Source organism: Semicossyphus pulcher, unplaced genomic scaffold, assembly GCF_022749685.1.
Source record: "Semicossyphus pulcher isolate SPU_LCO1_2020_fin unplaced genomic scaffold, fSemPul1.0.p SCAF_16, whole genome shotgun sequence".
Lineage (NCBI taxonomy): Eukaryota > Metazoa > Chordata > Actinopteri > Labriformes > Labridae > Semicossyphus > Semicossyphus pulcher.
In genome coordinates, this window is record NW_027211670.1 from 16,195,171 (window position 1) to 16,222,729 (window position 27,559).

The window sequence follows — 27,559 nt, forward strand, 5'->3', positions numbered from 1 at the left end:
CTGCGTGTGATGCTGACAGTCCCCTCTTCATACACACTTTCCGGGGGGGGAGAGAGTCTTCACTCTGACATGGACGTGGCACCTTTCGTCGCATTCCTTTTTCTTTCTCTACCCCTTTTTTCTAAACAATACCTTAGAGTGGAGAAGAATTCATCTCTTTCCTCCACCCCCCCCCCCCCACAACTCCGCCGCCATTCAAGGTTCATGTGAACAAGGCCTCAACACCCCCTCCTCTCCTCGCCGCCCCTCTTCTCCCCATCTTTAAACTATTTCACCTTCAAATCCATTATTACTGCAACACAAACAAGCTGCATTAAAGGGGCATTCCGTCAAATACGAGTTTAAATGTCACGTTTTAGGAAATATGTCGCTTAAATTTGACACACTGTCTCAGAAAAAATGTGTAAATAAAAACAAATTTAAAAAAAATGTTGACTTGATTTTAAAAAATGTTTTACCCCTAAAATGGCCAAAATCCTTTTTCCCCCATATTAAATAATTATTATGCAATTTTTTATACAATAAAAAACGTGAAAAAAACATTTTTAAAGACCCTAAAATTAATACAATTTTTTTTTTTTTTTTTTTACTTCAATTGTTAAACAATGACACAATAAACAGTCTGTAAATGTCAGTATAATCTCCACTGTTACAATCTATAATTAACTAGGCTTGTCATCCTTTAATTACCTTTAATAACCTCTAACAACCTGAACCTGACTAATGACCGTGACAAATTAAATATTTATAGGGAAAATTATTTCCATCTTCGTACGTTTAAATCCAATATATTTTTAATTTAAAATCTGAGGAGGTTATTAAAGAGGGGAATATATATTTTTTAAAAAAGGAAAAATTTTGAAATGTTAGAAAAATAAAAGAGAGGTCATAAAAGCAAAAAGCTGTATTTTTATTGTTAGCTGCTTCAAACTCACAGACTTCTCCTCCCTCTCCTGCCCTCGCTCAGCGCCTCTGTCCCTGTGAGGAGCCGGCTCTTCCCCTGGCCTGCAGCAGGCAGTCCCGAGGCCCTTAAAGCCAAAACAAAGCCCTGGGAATGTCCTTTACACAGCTCGGACAATAGCGCGGGGGGCTCCGGCTTGACAAGTAAAAGAGCCCCGACAAGGCGGCGGCTAATTGCCTGCCCTCCCTCCATTCAGCCGGCCTGCCACGCTCCTGCCATCTCCTTTTGTCCCACATGCACTTTCTTAAGTAAACTGCCAGTTCACCGGCGAGTGATGGACAGCTCCCAATCACCCGGCCACAATGGCATCAGCGCCACGACACAAGAGCGCACAGGGGGGAAGAAAAAAAATACTCTATCCCTCTGTACTGTCTGGGATTGTTCGCACGAGACCCCGAAAGTGTGCGATACAAAAAAAAAAATGAACAAAAACTTTGACAAAACAAGCGAACGGAACGGCCTCTGACCTTTAGAAACTCATTATTCCTCCACATAAATTCAAACAATGCGTCAAAAAAACAGCAAAGAGAAAATACTGCCTCTCTTCTTTTTGCATTCACTGTAATAATTATGGTGTGTTATTTACAAAAGTCATATTTAATGAAAAATAACAGATGAGTTATAATAAATATTGAGCGTGGTTTATTAACAATAACACACGCAGAGAAGCAGAACAGATGAGACGTGCGATAAAAACGCCTTAAATCTAAATGTTATTACAGCATGTAATATTTTAAATTGCCTCAATATAAATAATGCCATTTATTAATTAGATTTAAAGCAACAGCATTTCACAATAAAATAAACAATAATCATATTTAGTTTGATGTCTTATAGAATAATACACCCCTGTCAGGCTGTCAGGACAAAGCAATCAAACACTGCCTTTCATTATCCAAATTGTCAATCTGTCACTTAGCAACATAAGTGTTATAAATTGCCAAACGGAGCCCAGAAAAATATCCAATGAATAAATCCAATCTACACATTATATTTAAAGGCAAACAAGCAGCAGAAAATAAAGCAGAGCTGTAATTAAAATGTTGAAAAGTCTTACCATTTAAAAGAGCTGTATTTGGGATGCTGCTCGGTTCCTGGTTAAAACAAGCATGCTGGCACTCGTGGTAGTGCACAGACTCCAAGCAGACTCCCACCACCATGTCAGCCACTAATCCACTGGGGGGCAGCACCTCATCTACGGCAGCCCCCCTCGCTAACGCCCGATGGGTTAAGCCGATAAGAGAAGCGGCCGGAGGAGCCAAGGTACGCTGGAGCGACTTAGGACGGGCAGCCCCTTCGGGTCCCAGAGCGGAGAGAGGGACCGGGAGCGGGTGGCCGGAGCCGACTGTTCACTCTCAGCCCCCTCACGCATTCAAACGCACACTCAGGCTGCGCTGCTCCTCTCCGCGTCTGACCGGGACTCCCTCTTTTCTTTCCCCCCTCGCCCATCTTCATATCCCCCCTAATAAGCTCTTTTGTGTCCATCTCTCTTTCTTTGATAAGTTGAAAGAACAACAAAAAAAAGAGGGAGAGAAAGAAGAGAGGCTTTCATTCAGCGGGCTTGGCAGACATAAAGGTAGTGGAGTGCCGTCTATAGGAGTTGCCCTAACTTGGCTAAACTCAAGCAGCGGGGTGTCTCTCGTCATGTCATTAATCCCCAAAAACTAGCCACGCTCCATTCACCGCTAGTCACACTAAATTAAATGCAAAAACACAAACGCACGGCGGAAAAAGTGAGAGGAGAAAAAAAAAAGGTGAGCATTCCGATCCGGGGCAAAGGGTGTCAGTCCTGCCCGTCGGTAGCACCCATTTTTCACGTAGGAACCCCCGGAAAAAAAACAGCCAAACAAAAGCCAAAAAAACAGACATTTATCACCAAAAGAGCGCGACACTGTAGAGCAGCTTTTGCACCGCAAACTCTCGGCAGCGTGAACTCTCTTAAGACAACTGAGAGGGGGAAAAGGAACCCCAAAACTCCAAAGTCAGAACCTGCCACACAACAAGCCAACAACAGCAGTTAAAACAATAGCAGAAAAAATAGCAATAAATGGATACAAGCCTTGTTTTCAGGAGAGCTGGCATTAGAAAAATTCAACCCGGCCAACTGGTGGCTTGAAGAGAGGAAGCCCACTCTTAAAGCCGTGATCCGACCATCCACTATACCACCGCTGTGAGCCTTTTAACCACAGCAGAAAAAAATGACTATTGATCTTCAAATAGCGATAATTGAAAAGATCAAAAAGATTAAACAAAAAAACGAGAATGTGCTGACTTACCATGTTGTGCTCCTTTTTTGTTGCAAGGTTTTTTTGTTGAAATAAAAAAAATATTTGCTCAAAGATGCAGCATTGGAGGTGTCAAATTTTTGTAGCCGTCTCTTGATCGTATTACTTCCACAGTCCTGGTTTCCAATGCGTCTGAACTTTTTCCCTTTCTCTTTTATTTTGTTTGTGGTACCTAGCCTTTTTTTCCCCCTGCTTAAGACTTTAAAAGCCTTCAGCTCAGCAAAGCAGCACAAATTATCTTGCCACCTTGCTCAGCTCTGATGCTTTGGCCGCTAACTTTGGAAGGCCCTTTACTACTGCATCAAAATTAGCATTGTCAAAGCAGTTAATGAATATTAATATTGTATTTGTCATTGGAGCTGGCCCATTGCTGAACTCCAAGTCATCCATCAGGGACAAGATTAAGCACACAATTATTTCTGACTGACAGGGACCAAATCTGGAAGATTTTTTTTTTTTTTTCCTCCAACAATTTAAAGAAAAAGACACAGCATCATCTTAAGGTACCTCCCATGAGACGAGACCAGATTAATACACTTTTAATGAAGCAAGATTTCACGGTGCACGAACAGCAGGAAGCTCGAGAAAAAAGGAGGAATATAGAAATATTTTCACTCGTAATTTTAACCATTTTTCAGGGATTGAAATTACTAAATTATTTTGATGACGGCAAATTTAAATCAAAAGATCTTTTTTTTTTCTTTTGAAGAAATATAACGGATTAATTCTCCTTCATTTCCTTTCTTACAACACGATCTTTCACTCCATTTTTCACCTTTTGTCGGAGAAATAAGACGTAAAAGCGCTGCAGCGTGAGCGACGCCGACGCTAAATTTAACATGAAACATTCATTAAAAAACCCGGGACCTCCAGCACTCTCTCTCTCTCTCTCTCTATGCAGAGCCCGGCGGAGCACCGACCGCTGAGGACCACACAGGCAGCCTCCATCAGCACCACCCGCTGCAGCAGCGTTTCAGCTCCATCCAGGAGCTCCGCCACCCGCTTCCCACAGAAACAGCCTCACACCGGGGAAGCGCGGCTCTGTCAAACACGGCTCTCTGCACAATTTGCCAAACTGTCATCAAATATGTCACAATGCACAATTTCAGATTCCTTCTAAACAATTATCACAATAAATTTTTCAGTTTCTGGAATGTTTTAAAAAATAAAAGCCCTCTTAAATCTGTAATTTCTCCCTGAAACAAAAGCGTTCCTACCAGTACCTGTCTTGAAAAATTAAGCAGATGACATGCCATCTTCTTCACTCCTCTGCACACAAAGCGTCTGCGGATCTTTTGCATGTTTTTCAAAAGCAAATACTTTCCTCTTTTCTCACAAACACAGAGCTGAATTTCAAACGCAGCATCCCTTTCTCTCCTGCACTTATATTTTCTCCCCGCTCGACGATTTCCGTCGGAGAAGCGGACGATTTTAAATCTTATTTGGGTCGAATTAAAAACGTATTTTCTATTTTCTATGCAGCTGTAAAATAAAGGGGAAAGTATTTGAGGGGGTCGCACAAAAAAAATGGCAGATGTGGGGCACTAATGCCAGCAGCCCGGTGAATTGGTGTGAGTGCGGGGGTCAAGCTGCGGGCTCACCTTGGAGCGCCGGGCCCCTGCCGACCACCCTGCCGGCTCCATAATACCATTAGCAACCCTTAGATGAACATACTAAATTGGGCTTTTGTTCTCCAGGTGCTGATCCAGCCCGGGCGACTCACGGAACCAAATACAGATGGTGCTGCCTTTTTCTGGAGTGAAAAGCGCGCATAAGAAAGCGCTCCGTTTTCCTGATTCCAACAAATCTCCAAAAGCCGTCGGCATCGCCGTCGTTTTTTCCCCCGGCTCTGTTTACATTGAAAACTTTTACAGAACTGGATAATAATTTATTAATTAAGTTTCCTTTGTTAAATGTGGATTATTATAATTTTATAGTCAAATTTAAAATGTATATTTTCAAAATAAGATGTCCAGTAAATTCTATCGGCTCCAATTCAGCAGTAAAGAAAGATAATATAATTTAATTTAACTGGATTGAATCAAAAGTAAATTAAGACATTTTATCCCTTTAATTAGAGCCTTTTAATAATTATTTGGAGACAGAACAAATACATAATTTGAAGCTAAAAATATCAGAGAAAAAAAATATCTGCACTGCAGCTCAAATGGTAAAAAGCACATTAATAAATAATGCCTTTTTTTTATTCAAATATACATCTTAAATATAGTTCCTAAAATTCTGCTCTCTGCAAAGGCATTCTGTAAATCAACCTCTAATTAAACAAATGATCTTGTAATTGTTGTGCCACCAACGCAGGCTCTAAATAAGCGCTCATGTCTATGAGAACAGGCAGCGAACACAGAACCCCGGCGCGGCTTAATTCAAGCTGAGAGCCTAAAACAGGTCCAATCTAGGTGAGGAGGAGAGACGGGGGAAGAGGGAGACGAGAGGGAGCGGCTCTGTGGCCCAGCGTGATCACATCAGCGCTGGTATCAAATTAACTCTCTGACTTTGAAACTTATTGATCTGCTATTAAGACACTAGTGAACTTGATGAAGTGAGTGCTGTAGGTGACTCGGGGACTTCAAAGTGTCGCACCAGCCACATAAAACAAGCCACTTTGATCCCCGCTCTGCTCCTCCGATCTGGAGAGGGGGCTTCAAGAGAGGAGAACTCCCCAATTCGACTCTCCTCTTTTCTCCCGCTCACCCCGGGCCCGGTTCTTCTAGCTCTCTTTTTTACCCCCTTTTTTTTTTTTTTTTTTTAAACACGTCTGCCGCTGCCCCAAGAACCGGCAAAGCATCACAATTTAACAGAACAGTCAGCAAGTGGTGCAGACAGATCTCCTTTTCTGATTCTGGGAGAAATAATAAACCAACACACACACACACACACACACACACACACACAGACGCAGAAAAAATGCAATATGATGTCAAAACAAGTGCTAGAATAAGGCGGCCATCTAAGCGTAGTGGCATTAAAATTCAGTGCCGATAAGAAGGGGATTCTTCATGCCAAATACGGCATGTAATAAGGTCGGCGATGAGAGAGACAATGCAGAGAGCGAGATAGCAGCACTATTGTGTGCTGAATACATCCCCCTCTTCGCTTAAGGCAAGTCTTCCCACTACATTAAATACTGTGCGCTGCCAATCACACCTGCCTTTTTTTCACTTTGTGCCACTGGGTGGAGGTAGTAGTTAATGTTTTCAACATGCGCCGTATCACTATAATACACTGAAGCAGACACAAATCACAGCCGCTGCACAGAATGCTTCTGTTTTTTCAAAATAAAACCATCATGGGATAAATGTCAAAAAAAATAAACACTTTTTTTCAAAATAAAACCCGAGCTTCACCCTCCACTGAGCTGCTAACTTAGCAAGACAGAGCTAAATAAATATTAACGGCTAAATTAATCATCGGCAGGACAGTGTTTGCGCTCAGGCTCCAGTGCTCACAGGCAGGGTGTGTGTGCGTGCGTTTGTGTGTGTCTGCACTTGGAGTGCCGGGGCTAAGCTGCGTCTGTTTAATTAAGAGGGGTAAAACAGATGACAAATGCGAGACAGTTAAACATTTAATGTGTGCTTATCTCCCCCCTCATTTATTTCGTTGGGAGAGATTCAGAGTGGGTGGCGTTTAAGAGTGATGCGCCGGCGAAAAAAAGAAAAAAAGAAACTGGTGGAATTAGAAAAACGCAGCGCCGTGTTGCCGTGACAAGTCAGCGAGCAACACGCAGCCATTTTTTTTCCTGACAATTGTTTTGACGTTTTGCAACTTAATTCTGTTTGATGAGAAAGAAAAGGGATTACGTGATAAATCAAATAAACACGAATGCCGATTCTGCAGCGCAGCTGTTTGTGAAAAGTGTGCAAAAAAAAATAAATGAGGGTTCAACGTAAATGACACGGCGTCGCTTCATTATGGATGCAGTATTTTTAGCAGCCTCGTCCAAATTGTCAAAATAACGCATGCAATTAAAAATGCAATGTATCAAAGGCCTGCGTCTCCTTCATTTCACCTGACAAAGATGTAGTGTTTTTTTCTGGATGATCCCCATTGTGTAAATGTGGTGCTGCTGCACATTGCCTAGAGTCAATGTCAAATCCCAGCTCCAATAGTCCCACAAAAAATACAGAACGAACAGCGCCCGCGGCACACACATCCCTTTACTCAACCTGCTTGCAATATCTCACCCAAAGTTATCGCTTCCAATGTGACAATGTTAAAATGAAAACAAAAAAATATATAGTTTATATATATATAGGAAGAAGAGAAAGAGAGATAAAAATGGGTGGCGGAGGCGAGGGGGGGATGGATGGGGGAAAAAGGAGCTGCTGCTAAAAAAGCAAAAAAGAGGGAGAAAAAGAAGAAAAGGAGGAGGAGGAGGTGGTGGAGGAGAGGAAAAAAAAAAAAGCCCTGTGCCACGAGCATATATAAGAGAAACCTTCACCAATTAGTGGGGAGAAACGGGAGAGGGAGCTGCCGCGGCGTCGGCACTCAAAGAGCCGGGCCTCGCGGCGAAGCTGTCATGTCGGCAGGATTGATCAACAGGCCTGCTATTTCTAATGGCATGTTGTCATGAAGCTGCAGCCATGGGGAGCCACCTGCCTCAGTCCTCGCACAGCACTCTGCATGTGTGTGCGTGAAAAAAGGGGGGTACTGCAGCAGCCATACCTTTTTCTGTGCCCATATATCTTTTACTAACAATTTAAAAACAGCCTGGAATCCTCCTCCCACTCTCTGGCAGGCAACCTTGCCTTTCCCTGAAGGTGGGAGAAATGTGCCATCCTGGATTGTTCTTTATTCTCGCACTGCAGAGCCAAGCTATTGTAAAACGCAGCACAGCGGATACAAACGTATACAGTGTGGAGGGGGAATGTAAATAAAAGCAAACAGAGTAAGAATAATTCAGTATAAATACATATAGTTTTTTTAATCCTTGTTCTTATTGGTGGATATTCCCGCCGTTCAACAAATTAAATCTTCAATCATACTGTATGAAACACCGCGTTACGTATGACTATCATCTGAGCTATCATCTGAAAGCATGACATTGGATTCAGGCCGTTCCTTTTTATAATAAAAGCTATCAAAAAAGAAATCAGCAGACGATAAAACCCCGTCTGCTAAATGTCAACAATAAAAAATAAGGATATTCTTTAATTAAAAAAAGACGTAGCGCTCATCTTATCCTCGTTTTCAACAACGCTGCGATAAAGAAGGCTTCATTCCGGCCTTGGCGGCCAAACAAGCCCGGCCTCGCTAACAATAAAAAAGTCAAATAAAAGTTACAGAACTTGAGAGTTCAAGGTAGCGCGGGCTGCTTGGAGTGCGTGTCACGTACAGTTAACCTTTTTATCGGGCATGCCTGTGGTCTCATCAGTCGATGAAATTCTTCGCCCGCGGCGGTGGCTTAGCCGAGGGACACGGACCAATAGAAAAATATTTCATTGTGTTAGCATTTCAAATGGCGAGTGGAGGGTGGAGAGGAGGGCATTCGGAGGGGCGGCGGGGGGAAGACGCTCTAACCGATCGTTGCCAGCGGAATTAATTGCCTATTCTGAGAATAATGTCCCTTATCCGCGATCCTCGGAGGGCCGAACGCTAGCAGAGGCCACTTTTTTTTTTTTTTGTTTGGTGTCTTCAAAAAGAAGAGCGCTTAGGGGTACTGGCCGTATTAGGGGTTTATCTCAGTCCCCTTTAGGCCGGGAGAAATAATCAGAAGCACTGAACCAAACTCAGCTAATCCGTGCCCCAATTAAAAACGCAGGACCCATTATACCTCGCGTTAATGTGAAATAACAAATAACACTTTTAAACGTTAGATTATAATTCTATTAACAATTAGAAGTCTAGAAATAGTTTGATTATTACGTAAAATTCGCTTTAAGACAAAGACCCTGAGAAGTAGAGCTACATTTGGCTTTCAGCCAGCGCTCGATAAATGGCTCAAGATGGAGCGACCCCGGTGGTGCTTCTATCCCTTTATTTAAGGGGATTTAAGTTCAGGCTCTGTTACACATTGGCCAAACATATGCAATGACCCTAACTGATATTGGTGCATCTTTTAGCCACATCTTAATCTAACCCCTATAAAGCTCTGTGGCTTTTCAGACTCAAAACAGCATTAAGAACGAGCATTGTTTGGAAGGACGCGGCCCTGGGAGACGACTCCGCGGAAAAGCCGGGAGCAGGAGAAAACAGCTGCTTATGCACTCCAATCAGTGGGAAACAAAACTCGAACCCAAAGCTCAGAAGGGACCGGGAAGAAATAGAGTTTTTTGATTTAAGCGGAGGGGGCATCCCAAATGCTCCATCCCTCCATATCGACCTCTACGGGCCCGTTCCTGCTAGGTGTCGATTTCATCCCTCGGCAGATGGACGGGCGAATTCGCAGCAGTCCCCATTACACGCCTCTTCTTTCGCTCATTGTGAATTCAGTCAACGAAGTCAATCTTATTAACTTCCGCGCCGGTTCACACATGACATTTTCTTCAATTTTCTCGCCGACATCAAAAACATCAATTAGCAGCTCGAAAATGGGAAGGAGCGAATGACAGAGTCCGATAACGCCGACTTATTTGAAGCCGAGGGTAAATCTATTCTCCGGTTTTGAATGTGTTCATTACAATTGCGTTTTCAAAGAAGACCTCCAAATAGCAAAGAAATTAAATTTATCTCCTAGAAATGTCCAGAAATTGTTTTTTTCCCCCCTTCTTTCTTTTTTTTTAATCCTGTGTCTATCTCTCAGCCTCAGTGGGTGACACAAAGCATTGTGGCGCTGCATTTTCTTTTTCTCATTAGCACAGATCACAACTCCCACAGAAGTTGAAACCGTATACTGTAAACTCTGGTGTAACCCGTAAAAATGGCTTTAAAAGGAGGCCCACGTGTCTTTAAAAGGAGGCGATAAAGACGTCCGCCAGTGACCTGCAGTGTTAACTAAAATAGTAGATGCTGATAAATGCAGTTTCTATTTTTACCCAACAAGGGGAGCTGTTATCAGATGAAAGAAAGAGAGCGTTTGACAGGAGAAAATATTTAACTATCTTTATACTAGATCTTCACAGAAGCATTTAACTGTATCATCTTTAAAATCTTATTGATGATTTTTCTGCTTATGAATTTTATCTGTGTAAACAAATTCGGACATTTAAAGACATTTTTTTTTAAAAGAAAAAAATATATATTTTCTCATTTTTACTAACAAATCCTACATTTTTTTATCAACAAATTTAAAACTGCATCTCTTGGAGAAAAACAAAAAAAACAAAAAACAAAATCAACATAAAATATTGTGTTTTTTATAATCCCTGAAATTTTTCCCAGGATTTTTTAATCAACAAATCTCTGAAAAAAAGAATCCCAATTTTTTTTTTTTTTTATAATTCCTGAGATTTTTTCTCGCATTTTTTTAATCAACAAATTTAAAACTGCATCTTTAGAAGACAAAAAAATAAACAGCGAAAATATTTTTTCGGGCCTTAAAAAAAAATTAAGAGTATTTTCTTGCATTAATCCCAACGTCCATCTAAACTCCCATTTCATCCACTGCCTCATTGATCACTTCCTGCTCCACATCACGGCTACATCAAAATGTGAAATACAAACCTCCACATTAACGAACCTCTCTCATGGCTCGACTCTGCCGCCTCCCCTCACTCACGAACATGTAACTCAATAAACCTCGGCCCGTAACCTTTAAGTAAAAGGCTATTTTTTGCCGATATCCAAACATTGTCAGACGGCTTCCTCATGCTTGAGTTACATCTCCGAGGGGGTGAACAAAAGCAACTTTAGTGGCTGTGGAAAGACACTCTTAATGCGTGGGCGAGCAAGCGGGCGAGGGGGGTAGAGAGAGAGAGAGAGAGTGGAGAGAGGGCCGGTCGGAGCTGTGCGGATCACGTTCCTCCGGCCCCATTGATTTCTGATCTTTTGACATTATTTAGTTGCTTTTTATTTTCTTGCCCGTCTTTTCTTCCATGTCACAAAAGACAGAAATGTCCAAACAAGTGATGTTGGGAATATCTACTATCTGTCAAAGGAGCAGGCTTTTCCCGGCATTAAAAGCGACCGAATGCTCTGACGCAGTGCCGAGAAGCGGCGGGATGAAAATATCACTCTTTATAATGGAGGCTAATCAGATTTCGGATGCCGTTTGCCTTCTAGCTAAAGGGAGATGGAAACGCGTGGAGCAATGGAGCTGTAACCAATACACTACTGACCTCGAGACAAAAGGCCTGCACTTGTTTTCTCACATCTGATGGACACAAAAAATGCACAAAATGGGTCAAAACGTACATAAATACTCAGCATAATTCTAACCTAATTTCTCCTCTAAATAGACACGGCTGAAAGGACTTAGCGAGCATGCTAAAAGCAGAACAAGACAAGAGATGCATGTGTAATACGACTGTCTGCTGAATCCTGAACACACAGTAGTGATCAGTTCCATTAAGCGGGGATTTGATCATCTCCCCCGCGCGCTCTCGCAGCCCGGCTTCAGATTAGATCACTGTGAAAATGGTCAAATGGTGTGTTTATCTCCCTGTAATTATTTTGATGCAGATGACAAAGAGATTGGTTGTTTGCATGCGGCTTGATGAGTGTGCACAGTGTGAGCCGAGACATGCACGCACATGCATGCATGTGAGACGACACGCCAGACACACGCGCCGCACATGCTGGCGTGGAGGGAGCTGAATGGCTCCTCTCAGCGCCATTAACCCATTAGATAGTTTCAACAAAGGCCTGGGAATGATGTGCTACGTGCAGGAAACGGTGCACATGCAATTATTGCAGCCTAATCTTGAACTTATGAGTTATATTAATGTGGGTGGAACAAATGGACTTTCAATGAGATCGAGAGAGAAAACCCCAGGTAACAATTGGGTGCAACCAAAGCAAAAAAAAACACCACTATGCAACGCTCGTTCTAGAAATTTGGCGGTAAAAATGGAACTATTTTGCGCTCAAACTACTCATGAAATATCTTGTGAGTTTGCTCAATTTCTAAGGCAGGTTTTTGGGCTCTTAAACTTCATTTCTTTTGCCATCAAAGCAGCTATTTACATGCTTTAATCCAACATGGCTAAAAGCCATTCTGACAGAAAACGCTTCAATTAAACGCCAACAAACGGAAAATTCTGGACTCTGAATTTTGTGCACAAATATTTTAACGCTGCTGTCTGACATAACTGTAACTTTGCCACTATATGACCTGACTTTTATTGTAGCGACCTTCAGGGAAATCGTCTTAATCCTAAAGGGGTAACTTTCAAAAAACTTCTGCCCTTCCGCATCTGATAGAGTTTTATGAGTTTGTCTGTTCTCAATAATCACCCCTACTTTTCACTTCACTCGAGTTAGCCCCTGTCACCAGATTACTGGCCCTCCGTATCTACCTTTCCAATTACTTTTAAGAGTTTTGGATGGACAAATTTGCGCTTTCATGTCCCGTGTTAGCGGATGAGTCGCCGCTCCTGGCCATGAAAGGAGAGTTTTTAATGAGCTGAGGTGAGGTTAATTGGATCGCTAAGATCCTCCGAGTCATGTGCCTCTATGTGAAATTAAAGTCCATTTCCTGGAGTTTCCCCTGGACGTGTTTAATAACAAACACTTCAGGCCAATTTTACCGAAGAGAGGAGGGGGGGGGGATGTAGGGAACGGGTGGAAGAGGAGTTCGGTTTGGTTGTTTATGCTTGTTTTAGTCGCCTCCGTCTCCCGTTCAGACTTCTTATGGATGCTCTGTTGCTGCAATGTTTCTGCAGATACCTAAAAGCTAACCCTAAAAGTGTTTAGCTTCATTTCTGTAGCTATAAAGGTGAATGAGCAGCAGTCACGGGCACGGGAGGCGCTGCAAACACGCCACGCTACGCTCATCCTCCGCAAATGACCGGCCCTTTCACTTGCCATTAGGAACTACATGATGTGGATCTGCCCCGACTAAAAGACCTTGTAATCAACGCTGGTGCGAATGTGTTAAGTTCAACGTCTGGTTGGGGAGGGGGTTCAATGGTCCTGACAGTGTAATTACGGGTTGCCACCGCAATGCAGCGGCCAGAGCACTCAGCGCTAATTCAATCCATCTTCATTTCCACCAGCGACGCCCCTACCATTGATGGATAGTTATCATTAGAGAGTGACAAAGCACTGAAACAAGTGAGGCGTGAGCTGCAAACTGTGTGTGTACACGTGTGTGTGTAAAGTCAAGGAGCAGTAGGATGTGTCCTCTCTGATACACACTACTGCCCGAGACAGCAGGATTATATATGACTACAGGGATGAGTACGGAGAGACGGGATGGGGAAGGAAGCTTTGGGTCAGCGAGGGAGGTTGCATCCTTCTTGCACACACACACACACACACACACACACACACACACACACAAATAAATACCCACATGGAGTTTGTGTACGTGTACTTGCACAAACAGTTTGGCTCACTGTGACCCCGACACACAGAGAGGCTACGGCTCGACTCGCCAGCCTTTTATAGCATGCTGCTCAGACTGCTGACAGACACACACACACACGCACGCACACACTCGCACAGGCCCGGGCACCGTCTGCAGCTAAAACCACAGGCTGTGATTGAGGCCGACTGCTCTGCTCCTCTATATTTTCAGTCTATATATTCAGTCCACCCTGGGTTATATATCTTAATTATGTGCTCTGCCTCTTTCCCTAAAAGAAGGGGGTGACCGAGTCGGCGAGTCGGGCCCTGGAAGCAGCAGCAGGCCGCTGAAATGAGGCCCTTCCAGTCTTTATGGGGCCTCCGGCTCAGCCACTGCATCATTACACGACTTTTAAGCTGGGAACAAAAACACAGTGCATGAATCCTTCCCTGCGTGTTTCCTGGCGTAACCTGCTCGCGCAATAGAAATCATCCTGTTTGTGGTATTTTTTTTAGTATCAACCTTCAAAACAAACTGAAGCAAGGAAAACTTTTTCCCCAAGACTAACAGGCTGTGAACGGCCGTAATGAGTAAATAGCTCAAAGGGTAGAAGGGGAGTTTTAGCACAGTGCTGCGCTCAATGTGATTATCTCTGCGTTTTTCCTCGCGGGTCGCGGCTTTAAGGGTCACCGGCGTCTCACACACAGGTTAGGCTTTGCCATTTCAATGACTCAATCGCATCTGGAGCTCTCCATCGATTGTGCTCAGTGACCCCTGCAAAGGCCCATGCGGCGAGCGTCTGCCCCACCTTCCCTGAATTAGACCACGTTCGACTGGGAGCCGATACCCCCGCTCGCCCCCGTCTGCTAACCAGGAGGTGGTGCTGCTGGGATGCGGAGCGTTGCATCACCTCTTAGAGAAAAGCAAGCAGGGATTTGTTTTTGTCGGGGTTTTTCGCAATAAAAGTGGGGATTTAAAAAGGCTTTTCTGACACCTGCAGTTGTAGAAGCTTCCTCAAAGACACAGACGTACTCTGTTTTACTGTCGGTGTCGATTTAGCGGCGGCGGGCGCTCGGAGACTCTCAGTCAGATGATGCTGCCTGCTTGAATGCAAAAGATCCTCCGACTTGTGAGCTCTTGTTCCGTTGGCTCGCTGCGAGGAATGAATGGTTTGCTACATCCTCCCAGCGCACGTACAGCCATGCAATTAAATGTGTTGCTTAGTCATGGACATTCCTAAATTGCGCCATTATCCCCTCACATGCGCTGCATTTACACAACACACTTTGCAGATTTGTACACATGCATGCAGGCATGAGCTGGGCGGCCAATGTGCTGCCGTTAGACTGGCTGGCCTGCTTGCAGACCCTGCAGTTTGTTTAGCAACACTCCTTTTGACGACGCCCGAAGGGTGCAATTAAGCCCAATTAGAGCCTGTCAGTTTTATTAAGAGGCACAGACTGGCCAGGCTCGGGGGCAGTGAGGGGTAGAGGAGGGGGGGGGGGAAGAGGAGAGGGAGGAGGAGGAGAGGCTGCAGCAGCAGCAAGTTAGCGCTACTCTCGAGGAAGCTCGCTTGAGAGGAAACTGGGGTAAATATAGAGGATGCCAAATACACAAAAAGGACAGCTGCGACTGCACAGAGCGTGATGAAGTCTTCAGGTTGTGCAGGTAACCTCAGGTGCTCTCAGGTTAAATACGCAGAGATTACCGTCATGATGCTGCATAAAAGCGACTTAAAAGTGCAGTTTAGTGATCAGAGAACCTGCAGGGATCAATGGATGACAAAACCAACCCGTCTATAAATACTCTCTGGCTGCAGTGAATGCAGACATGTGTGGATGCAGATGTCACAAAGCATTTTCGGAAGGGGGGATAGGGGGGTGGTGGCTGTGTAGTTATGTGAGCCTGCCCTGATGTATTAGTGTGGCTGTGAATAGAGCAATACAGCTGGCTGGGAACAAAAAACTGCAGCATCCCTTTCATCAGCGAATCAAAAAAAAAAAAAAAAAAAAAAAGAACGCAAATGAATGTATCATTCCCTCACAATTCCTTTTCCGTCGACCCCTCGACAGAGATGTTTACAGATAGCTATCATTCCCCCTCTTTTTCACATTTGCGCTTGGACATGTTTCAAAAGACGGGGCCTTTTCATCTCCCCTCTCGCTGTGAGGAAATTTGCTCCTTAATGGCTTTCAAAACAGGAAGCGCAGACAATAAAAAAAGGAGAAGTGAGAAAAACGCTCCGCTCCCCCCAGTCCTCCCGCACCCCACCCCCCCACCCCCTCTTCAGTCGACGCATCCTTTAGCGGAGCTGAGTGCTGCAGGAGCACGCTGCTGCCGTGCCAAGGTGCCAACTGTGCCAGTCACACTGACCTCCATCTGCAGGCAACTTGATACCATCTCTCCAACCGCCGCGCACTCCTGCTGAATGGGTTCGCTCAGTCACAGTGGAGTCTGAATGCCATTCAAGGCTCAGGCTCGGAATTGTGTTTCGAGTTTGTGCGCTATTGTGTTCTTTGTTCACAGCTGCTGTGTAAAAAAATCCTTTATCACTACACTGAATACTAACAGGCTTGTATTGGAGGAATGCACACAGGAATACATTACTGCCAATGTGCAAATCATTCCACTATCAGGCAAATTAGAGCTGATTTTTCACAAGTCTTTATCAATGACCCTCAGAAGAGGGAGGTTGAATTGCTACGGACCAGCTCAAATTACTACTTAAAATGGTCTCTTGCCACGTACTAGGCTTACTATTTTAATAGTATATGTAGGTGTCTGTTTACTCATGTTGTATTCATAATTCCGCCTCCTGCAGGGCATCCGTGTCCACCGAGTGCCCTTGAACATGCCATGAGTAGTCTTTCCTCGCCTCGACTAAAAAGAGACCTGAAAGACAGCTACACACGCTTCCGCACAGTTGGATAAAACAAACCTTAACCACACAACTCAACCTCACCAAAGAACTTGCTTTTTTCAAAAGATGTTCAGAAGAGTGTTTTTTTTCTCTCTCTCTCTCTCTCTCTCGCTCTCCTCGTCTTTGCTTTTTCTCTCCCTGGGTAAAACAAATGCATCATTTTTCAGTTAAAAAAAAAAAAAAAATCTTTACTCCCTCCTCTCCCTCCCATTGTGCCGTTTCCGTGTATGGAAGTGTTCCCTCCCATTGATTTTCTCCCAGCCAGGGCCCTACCCAACACGAGCCGCTTCCTCGCCGGTGTCATCTCCTTGTGCCTTTCTGCTTTTAACTGCGATTTTTTTGTGTTTTTTTTAACTCTTGTGGCAAAATGTACAACTGCCAAACTGGCTGTGGGGAAAAGGAGGGGTTGGAATGAGAGGAAAATCTGATACATGCGCTCAAAAAGTTTCGACTATTGATTTCTTTTTGATGCAGATGGGGAAAAAAGAGAACTGTTCAAAGCTGCGGAGAGGCTTTTTGATCACCACTACAGTTGGTAATGTTGTCGGTAGAAAGGCATAAGAATTGTGCTTGTTTGTGCGTGCATTACATTGCAAGGTTACGGCCCAGACGTCTAAACATAGTGACCGACATGCACTTTTTTCAGGACGTGTTTGCATCATTAATGGCCTGGAGAAAGTGTCAGGAAAAGCGGGAAAAAATCTGCAAGGAAAGACGCAAAGGAGAGAGAAAAAGAGTGATATGTGTCGGGAACATCCTCACACTCAAGACAGGACAGACAAATCAAAGAGCCATGTGCACACATCCAGTGATGAAGAGGAAAGCTAGCAGGAGTGTTTTCCAGCCGCTGCAGCTCCTGCTCTGCCGGGCCCCTCTGTGATGAGCGCCTGTGTCCACTGGGGGCTACAATTAGCCCATCAAACTCATTCCAGCCGGGAATCCACACCGCCTCTCCAATCCCCTTTTCTGGCTCTCACCAAGCCCGGGCTCCTCCAAAGAGACAGGCAACTTGTAAGACGAGGGGAGGTAGCCTTTGATGTGCCAGGTTCTGCCCGGGCCTCCCTTTTTGCTCATATCAAGGCTGAGGAGATATAACAATTAAAATGGCGGGAGAGGCAGGCTGACACGGCGGCGTGCGGCTCGTGTGCCACGTGCTCGCCCTGTTCGCCTTACAGGTACGGGCTGCGGATCAGCTTTTAGAGCAGATTTCCAAATAATGAGTGAAGCAATGAGAAGTTTTTGTGCCAGTGCTATAAATCAGTCCTGTGGCTGCTCCCGGCTTCTGATTGGCTGGCGCTGCTTCCTTATGTGTCTGTCAGTTAAGATCTTTCACAACATTTCCCTCCCTGCAGGCCTGTGTTTACTTTAGTTATATAATGATTTATAAGTCAATAAGTACATCTTTAACTCATTTTATCATCAATTAATTATTAAGTATTTTATTACGGCAAAATGTCTGCAGTTTTTTGTTGTTTTTGGCATCTTTAATGTCAACATTTCTGCTTATTTTTGGCTGATTTTTCTAATTTCCTGGCATGAACATTTTTTGCAGCCCTAATTATTACCATAATTATCATGACCCCAGCAATTAAACATCATTTTATATTTCCTCTGTAATATTTTATTTAAAAACACAACTCAGAAAATTAAAGGAACATTTTTCAGTTACATTTTGTGAAGCTCAATGCTGTTTTCTGCTTGGATCGCTGTTGCTGAACGTCCCCTGTCTTACATCGGACAAACACAAATCTGCTCTGTGTCTCATTTTGGCAATAAAAACATTAAAATTAAATCTTATTTTGATTCATCATCTTAACAAATCTCCCCTGACCTCGCCTGCGTCCCGGTAGATCCCATCTTGTGTCCAGACCCCGAGCTGGCCCGTCTCCGGCCCAGCCGGTTCAGATGTGCTGCTGTGTTACGTTGTGTAAGACACACAGCTCCGCTTGTGTCTCTGCTCTGGTGGGGCTCAGTGGCAGACAGCCAGGTAATTACACAGCACTGACTACCAGCCCTGAGAGAAAGGCCCACTAACAAACACACACACACACATGCACAACAACACTTATAGTATGCAGATCACACAACCCCACCTGCGCACACACACACACGCAGGCCGAGCCAAACACAAGGACTACATTATGTCAAGCAGGATTACAATGACTCCAACCTGACCCGGCTCCGCAGCTGCTCTGCCTCTGGCGTGAGTGTGCCTGAATTTACTGTTTGAGGTAAAAGACAGTACACAGTTTAAACAGGTGTGTACTTATGCAGATGCGCAGCTCGAGCATGTGGTTTGCATTAGTGGCTGCAGCGGAGCCAGAGCGAGCTTTTCGGCGGAGCAGGAGTCAGGCCAAACGTGTCATTTGGGGTTGGTGATCTATGCACTTTCTATTCCCTGGATTCAGGAAGTGGATGTTTCCTGAATTCCAGGGAATAGAAAATTCCAAAAAGGTGCATCACGAGTACGACTCAGGGGCGCAGATTTAATGTTTAACACAGGATTGCATTAATTTCTATTGGCACAGAAATGATAGCTGTAGTTGCATTGACTCTGAATATTAGAGAATAATACTGATATTTTCCAACCCTTTTTGCCGATTTCAATACCGATATATTAGACACATGTTTACTCCACCTAATAGCGAAGAACAAGTCTCCTCTGTCGTGATTATTGTAGTGGCCCAAAACTGCCATACCGCAGACATCTTGTGGCCTTCTTTACGCATGACGGAAGAGGCGTACAAAAGGTCACGTGTCTGAACACTCATGTTTCTGAGCGCACCTGAATGCAGCATCCCCCCGAAACACGGCAGTGAGGGAGACATGCCCGGACTTGTTTACTGCACCTACTACAGAGATATCGGTGATCGTCGACGGACTCTTTTTATCGAGTGTGCGTCCATGAATATGTAAGTTAGTTTTGCACTGATGTTTATGTTACACTCACAATGTGAGCTAACTGTTAGCTAGTCAAGAGTTGTGAAAGTTCTATTTATTGGCTCGAGTATCTGTGACTTTTTAGTCTTTATTTGTATATTGTTGATAACTAGTAGCATTACGCAAAGCTTTTTTAGGGAATCATCGAGCATTTAGGCAGAATTAAAGCGTTGTTTTATCAGCGGAAAATATCAGCAGAAAAATTAGCCGACATATCTGCTGATGCTGATGTGTAATTTTCAAGCCATAATCTCCAGATACCGATAATGTGTCAATAATATCGTGCATCCCTCCTCCTAATAAAGTCTTTTTAATCCTCATGTTAAACTGGCTGCTTTACAAAGACTTCAAAATGACATCACTGTTTCTAGAAGCGCTTCCAACAGCTTTAAACATCCTCACACAATGGTGCATATAAAAGTCAAGACACACAGTCTGAAGATAAACAGATATCCCATCACTTTGAGTTATTCTTCACTAATCCCAACACTCCCTTTGAGTTAGCAGATTGTAAAATAAAAACATCAAGAATGCAATGATTTATTATGCTAATGGGATTACTCCCGTTATCATGAGCATATTTACATTCCAAAACCGCCACATGACGTTGCAGCGTGGCTGAATCTATGGCGGGGACACAGCAGGAACACAGGTGAGCTGTTTTATTCTGACGTTACGAAACAGTGAGCCGGCATAAAGGCAAGTAAATTGCACCGACGAAACAAAAGGGAAGTCATGCTTCAAGAAAGCCGGAGGTATTCTCTCTCTCCCTTGTTGGTTATTCCAGACTTTTTTCCAAAGAAAGAATCTTGTTGGAAAAAAAAAAAAAAATGCCGTGGATTCCAGTGAATGCCAGCGAGAATCAAGCGAGCTATTCATGCTGCCAGTTGATTTAGGCACGCCTCGCTACACACCAATCAGCCCGGCCCCCGGCCCTCGCCAGCCACTCACTTGTCTGCCATTCCAACACAAGATGGAGACAGTGCCAAAAGTTCCAATTAAAATATCCATTTGTGATGTCTGTGCGGAAAAAAAGAAGCAAAAAAAAAAAAAAAACAAGTACCGGGCTTTTTCGATAGCGTAGGAGAAAATACAACAAAAGCTGCCAAAATTCTGTGGACAAGCCACATACTTAAGAGTTTTCTGTCTACACAAACTAAGTATGAGGAGTGTGTGTGTAGGCAGGATGTGTGTGTGAGCGAGAGAAAGTGAGACAGACAGAGCCTGCATCTGTGTGTGTGTGTGTGCATGGGAGAGGGAGCGTCTTGTTATGGAGGAACAGAGCATGTTGCAGATAAGAGGGCGACGCTGTTCAAAGAAAAAGGCAGGCCGGTAAAGTGCGCGCCGATTCGACATCATCGCCTTACTGTCCCTTAATGAGCCTGGAGAGGAAGTCTGGTGTCCACAGAACCGTCTCCTGTCTCGCTCCAAATCACGCTGCCGGGCTTTTTATTCAAATCTCACACACAACTGTCACACAGCCAGTCTGGCCGCGCTGTTTATCTTACTCCAGGAGGATGTTAACAAGACAAATGAATGAATAAATACACAAATAATGCGTTTAGGTAATGTTAATAATGTATGAAATGGAGGCTGCGTTCTGACAGTAGCGCTGCACTAAGGATTCTTCCCCAACTTTGGTGACAGGCTTGTTTATTCTTTTCCCAGAATGCAATTCTCTGCATCTTTTGCAGGCGATGTCTGGCCAAAGCGAGGCGTCTATATCTCGCTGATGAGAAAAAGTGGTGACACATTAGTTTAGACTTCTCTCCCATGAAAAACCAGACCGTCAGGATTGAGTCTCCTTTCACACTTTCTTCCTGCTATTACGTGACCGATTTGAGTGACATTTTTTTACCAGGCCATTCAAATACATTACCTTCTTTTATTTTAAAAGGATGGATAAATAAATCCGAAAGCATCCGCGCACCTGCACAGGTATGTGAGAGCAGTCAAATCGCAGCATCACCTGCCTCAAAGAAGTCTCCCAAACTTCTAGGACTATTAGAAAAAACAAAACAACAACAAACACAAGCAGGGTGGGGGGGGGGTGGGGGGGGAATGCTCAAAGAAGCCGACTGGGTAGGAAAATAAAGTCTCACATCTAATTCCTTCCCTGGGCCGAGACAAAAGCAGGGCCTGGCACTCAGGCATCGTCGACTACACAGGCTTGGAAGACGGAGAGAAAAAAGAATAACAACACGCACATCAAACCCGGAGCCAAACAAATCCAAGGAAAAGTTCAGATAGGTCTTCAGTGGAACCGCCAAGAGGAACCAAATCAAATAAATTGGGGGGTTAGTCTCGTTCAGGCTGGCCCGACAAACCTGAAAACACAGTTTGGAGTATGCGGGGAAGGTGACGGAGGGCGATGGTAAATGACTCAGAAAGCAGATACCGAGTGTTTACCCGGGCAAACTCCAAAATAAAAGCCCCCCTCTCCTGTTAAAACACAGGCGGGAACAGAAAACGGAATTCAAGGCAGCTTAAGTGCTCTCTGGAATCACTCAGCATTCAACTCCCTTCAATACACACGCACATATACACATCCACAGAGTTAAAATGTAACGGTGACAGTGTATTCATCCATAACTGTAAATTGTTCTTTGGGGAATTTGGCGGGGCTTGATATTATTTCCCCCCATCTTTCATTCGCCACTTTAGTCCCCTTCTTCTCTCCCTCTCGATGACAAGACAGAGGGATTCAAGAGGTCACAAAGTGATCTGGGGGTCAAATTTAAAGAGGGGGTATTATGCTAAGACATATATATAGTTTTACACTGCTAGGTGTCCAGACTAAACTTGGGTGACGTTTCAAATCTGTAGGTAAAAGTATGTTGGAGTAATCCCCAGGCTGCTGTGAACGCCAGGTTTCACACTGTTTTTTCTTTCACTTTGTGATGTCACAAAGTGCAGCCTCAGCAGACTACGGAGAGCTGACCAATCGGAGGAAAGTGGGCTTGTAGGGGCGGGGTTTTCTTAAAGGGACAGAACTGACTGAGTCTTTTCAGGCAAAGGCTGTATGAAGGCCTGCACAGAGCACCAGTGTAAATTATGCTAAGCTACTCCACAGGTATCACAGAGTGAAATATGAAGCTTGAAATTAGCATAATACCCCACCTTTAAAGATGCACATATACCTTGTTTCTGTTTCTAAAATAGCTTAGCAATGCACCTGTAGCCTACAAGGATATCAGCACTAGTAAAAGGTGTATTAAGCCCCCACTGTGTTATCATGAAAGGTTACCAGTTGTAAGACCCCTTCTCTTCTCCTCTGCTACTTTCCACAGTTTAGTCTGGATGTTGTCGTGACAGCTTCCTACATAAAGAGACAGCTTGACTTTCCTTTGTTCTGATTGGCCGACTCAAATACAAAAAAAAAGCATCCTCTGAAGAGTTTTTCAACTTTAGAGGAGCTGTCAGTTTGAACAAAGCCTCCTCACTAGTTGAATATTTTCCACCCTCTTTCTCAGCTTAACAAATGTACCTACTGTACCTGCGCTCTCCGAAGCCGCTACCCGCACGTGCGTGTGTGTCAGCATCATAACACTCAAGAGCCAAAAGCTACTCCAAAAATCTGCAGGCCCCCCCTGGGATATTCACTTAATCACTTCAACCCCTTCTCAAAAGTTCACTTTCAATCTTCCTGGAAAACGAAGCAGACTTTTCTGAGGAAAACAAAGAGGGTTAGCGCGAGTAATAACATTGTGTTTAATCCAACACAACAGAAAGCCAAGAGGGGGACTTAGACCAAAAACAAATCAACGCTCCTGCCGATGGATGTGTGTTAGCAACGCGGAACAAATCAAGTGTAAGGAGTTTATCCTTGTCAAAATACCGCAAATGACCTAAAATGTGCTTATTTACCAAAGTTGAAAGACCAGCACAATAACTACAGTTAAGTTGTCCTGTGTTTCCTCTGCCCTCCTCTTCTTTGTGGCTCTGCTCAAACCTCAGCCGCTTCTGGAGGCGGGGGGAGAAAACGAGGTCACGTATCGCCTTACCCCAGCCTGCCTCCGTATGGTCACAACACCCCCTTCTCCTCCCTCCACACCTTCCCCTACCAGCACCTCTCACTCAAAATCTCATTCCATCACTGCGGCCAAATCCGCCTCATCCCATTCCCCCCCCCTTCGTTTATATTTCTTCCCCTCCCCTCTTCTCCTCTTCTCCTCCTCTCCCACCCCTTCCTGTGCCCTCAGCCCAGTGCTAATTGGTAAATCTGTTGAACCATGCCAGCCCCAACAATGAGACACCTGGAGTTCTGTCAAAACAAGTTTCCCTGTGAAACGGCCTCCAGTGTTAATACAGTAGCGTAGGAAGCTGCTGAGTGTGTTGTCACTCACGAGGCAGGCCGCAGAACGGAGACGGGACTTGTGTTATCTTGGGACATTTGATAAAGATGACAGCACTCTATTAGGAGTCGTCCACCATAAATAAGATTATTTATCAAAATCGTTTCCGAACCTTGACCTGAGATGTTTTTTGAACGCCACGCTCGCCTGCAAGTCAGCACTCAGGGTTAAACTAGTTCATGCTGTTGTATGTAAACACATGAAACTTCTAACCCCGCCTGACCTAGCTTCCAGTGCCTGTCATCCAAAACTCAAGTCGCACCCTAGACGCAAGGATACTACAGACACGCTAGTGTAGACAAAGGTGTGTTTGTAAGACACACACGCAGAAAGACAGGCACACCCAACAGCGATCCTGCCAGACCTTGTCAAACAAGTTCTAGCAAAGACGCTTGTATAAGAGCGGGAGGGGAGGCAGGCAGCAAGTTGACATGCAGAGAGGAATGTTGTTGTTTTTTTATGCTCCTTTTTCTTCCTAATAGAACAGACCATCATATTAATAGCTGTTTGCACAATCAAGAATGATTTACCTACTTCCTTTCTTTCTTACTTCCCTTTTCCCTTTCAAGGACTCGTGTTATTTACTGGCAACAAAGGCCCTGCGGAGTGTGCAAAATCAACAAGCAATTGATTAGTCAAACAATTCAAGTAGGCAATCCACAGAGCCACGGTCGCCTCAGAGGAGATTAATAAGTTATCCTCTGGGCTTCGTAATGCGTCTTCCCGCCCGGCAAACCAAAACAAGGCTTACTGATGTCCTCAGCGCGTCAAAGTCTGCAGTTATATCAACACTTTAAGTTTGTGTTTAGGTTCGCAAAGGGAGAGAGCTGCAGGACAAAGACAGAGGAACTATTTTGAATTAGAGAAAGACATGCAGTGTTATTTTACTTTCAGGTTAGATCAGATTTAATCCACATCTTCAACCAGTTGGAGTAAACACTGCGCCTTAATGCTCCGTCTTTCTCCCTGTTATTCATTCAGACACAGATGCTGTTAATAAAAAGATCTCTCTTCAAAACAGCACAGAAAAATACAAACAGAACAGCAAAGACTCCCTTCTCCTGCTGCTGGATTGTGGGCTAATTGAAACCAAATCCAACCACAATGACTCCCAAAGCTAAACCATAAACAGAGACCGTTTGGGCATGAGACAAATTAAGGAGGCAAACAGAATTCTTAAGGCGCAGAAAGCAGCTAAAAGTCAAACAAAAGCTGGACAATAAAACACAATGGGTACCCAATAAAGTTGGACAATCTCTGTTAAGTAAGCACTTTGGTCAAAAGTATGACACCATGTCAAAAACATCCCTCCCCCACAGATTTTTCCCATCATCCGGACAGGCATTTTAGACATTAAAGAAAGCACACAAAGCAGCAGCACTGAATTAAAAGCACAAAGCACAAACAACACAGCATGATTATCAGCAGCATCACCAAGATTTAGGGTCTTCATTCATTTTTTTTTTTTTTGCTTTCAATCATCAATTATCAGGTGTTAATTTGCGTATGGAATCAACCAAAAATCCAACAAGACATTTTTTGGAATTCAAAGGTCTCTCACCAAATGAAATTGGTGAAGGCTCAGATCTGACTGTCCGGGGAATTCCCAGCAGAAGGACCCCTGAAAGGCAAAGATGGACGTTCCCAAGTCACACAATTATATCAGCTCTCCACCTCACGTTTGCTCTCTCTCTATTACACACACATATATATACACACACATCTGCACACAATCCCAGCCGGCTAGGTTTTATGCAAAGGAAACATGTTCTCCCTGGAAATAATGCATCCCCTGGCTTTTTAGTTATTTAAACTACTACCTCATCTCTGCTGGCTCAGCGCTCTCCTGGGTGCATGTTCGGCCCCATTATTACTAATTTTACACAGAGAGAACCGGCTCTGCTCTGGTTACATGACTGTTGGTACTGGCTGGCTGGTTGTTAAAACAATATTTCACTTTGGTAGAACATTTTATCTCCTCAGCATTTACACCGTCACAAACGTTCAGCTGGTCTAGGGGTCTAACACCATCACCACTGATTTTAACAGCTTTAGTAATCTGTAACAGAGCAGTAAATAATTCATGTTTTCTTCATGTTCAAGCTCACAGTTACCTACCCTACTAATAAACATAATAAAAACATTACTTTTTAACAGCTGTATAAAACTAACCTTGTATGGATGTGATATAACTGCTGTCAGAATCCTAACACAAAAGCCAGCTGAGCACCTAGCAACAAGTTAAGCTAACGTTAGCTAGCAGCCTGTCTAGACATGTTGTGTCTGCTAGAGTCGGTGAAACATAGATTTTTTTTAAACCTAACTGCTTTATTTTGTGTTATTTACCAGATATAATTATCTAAACTTCATAATAAACAAAATTCAGCTTTAAAATGTGTGCTAACATTTTGCTAGCATTGTGTATACTCTGTTGTTGTTTGCCAACGCCACATGATATATATGATGAAGTCGCTCTAAAACATTAGCTGCGAGTGGCAGGCATAAAATACTTCTTTACTGAGTGAGCTACTTTTTAAGAGAAGAAATAAGCTGTTTTTGGGGCGCTACTATGTTAAAAAACGTTGTTTTTTTTAACCTAACTGCTTTATTTTATGTTTTTTAACAGATATAATTATCTAAACTTGATATTAAACAAAATGCAGCTACAGAATGTTTGCTAACGTTTTGCCAGCTTTGACTCTACTCTTCACTAGCACCGCACTGTTGCTGTTTGCTAACGCCACATGATAATTTACCTGAAACTAGCACTTTAAGTCGCCCTAAAACATTAGTTGCTAGTTGAAGACTTTTTTTTTCTGAATAGGCTACTGTTTTAAGAGAAGAAATAAGCTGTGTTCAACATTTTGCTAGCACCGCACTGTTGTTGTTTGCTAACGCCACATGATCATTTACCTGAAACTCCCTCTAACTCACTCTAAAACTTGTTGTTGTAGGCATAACTTTTTTTTGCTGAGTAGGCTCCTGTTTTAAGAGAAGAAATAAGCTGTGTTTGGGGGGCAGAAGAAATAAGCTGTGTTTTAGGGGGCACTACTATCGTATCAGATCAGGGCATCGACTGGCATACTGGTCGATGCCTGATAAGAGATTTTAGGCTCTATCTGAGGAATTTTCAATACCTGTATCGGTAACGGAACAACCCTACTGCTGACTACGGGTCCCCAGAGCAGTCATTTTTAGATATTCTCCTCACCTTACTGTGTACTAAAACTGAAATTGTGACCTGCCAAGTCTTACTCGCTCTTCAAACACAGGATTCTTCAGAGGATAAGGCATTCAGAGGTTAACTTGGCACATTTGTATCTACTGCCCCTAAGAGCAAAAAATTCAGATCTCACATCCCTCCTGACAGATATCAGGAGATGATAGAGGACAGGAAAGGAAGAAAGAGGAAAAAATAGGGAAAGGGAGTTATTGATTTCCTAAGGAAGAAAGGACATGCTCGTAGAAAGTCTCAGAACATGCAGAGAAAAGCAACGGGGCCGCAAGTTTACAAAAGGGCTCCACGAGCTACTGTGCCGGTCGCTTTCTCTGCACAGAGATCACTGGGTTCTATTTGTACTTGTGCTTGACCCAGAGGCCAGCGAGATAACTTTTCCTAACAGTGAACACTGTGGGTATTGGTGAAACACACACACACACTTTTACAGATACACATGTATTGTCCTGTTAAAT

The 27,559-nt window shown here is 43.7% G+C and overlaps 1 protein-coding gene across 16 annotated transcripts in view; it reads right to left on the minus strand.

The window, feature by feature from the left end:
* Positions 1 to 27,559, minus strand: part of tcf7l2 (transcription factor 7 like 2) — an 87,228-nt gene that overhangs the window by 23,027 nt on the left and 36,642 nt on the right. For 5 of the 16 annotated variants that reach the window (XM_069664564.1, XM_069664557.1, XM_069664561.1 and 2 more), the window contains one exon: positions 25,428 to 25,487. The exons of the other annotated variants lie outside the window; for them this stretch is intronic. In XM_069664564.1, coding sequence (XP_069520665.1) covers positions 25,428 to 25,487 — 60 coding nt within the window. The remainder of the gene's footprint in view (positions 1 to 25,427; positions 25,488 to 27,559) is intronic. 16 annotated transcript variants of the gene reach the window in all.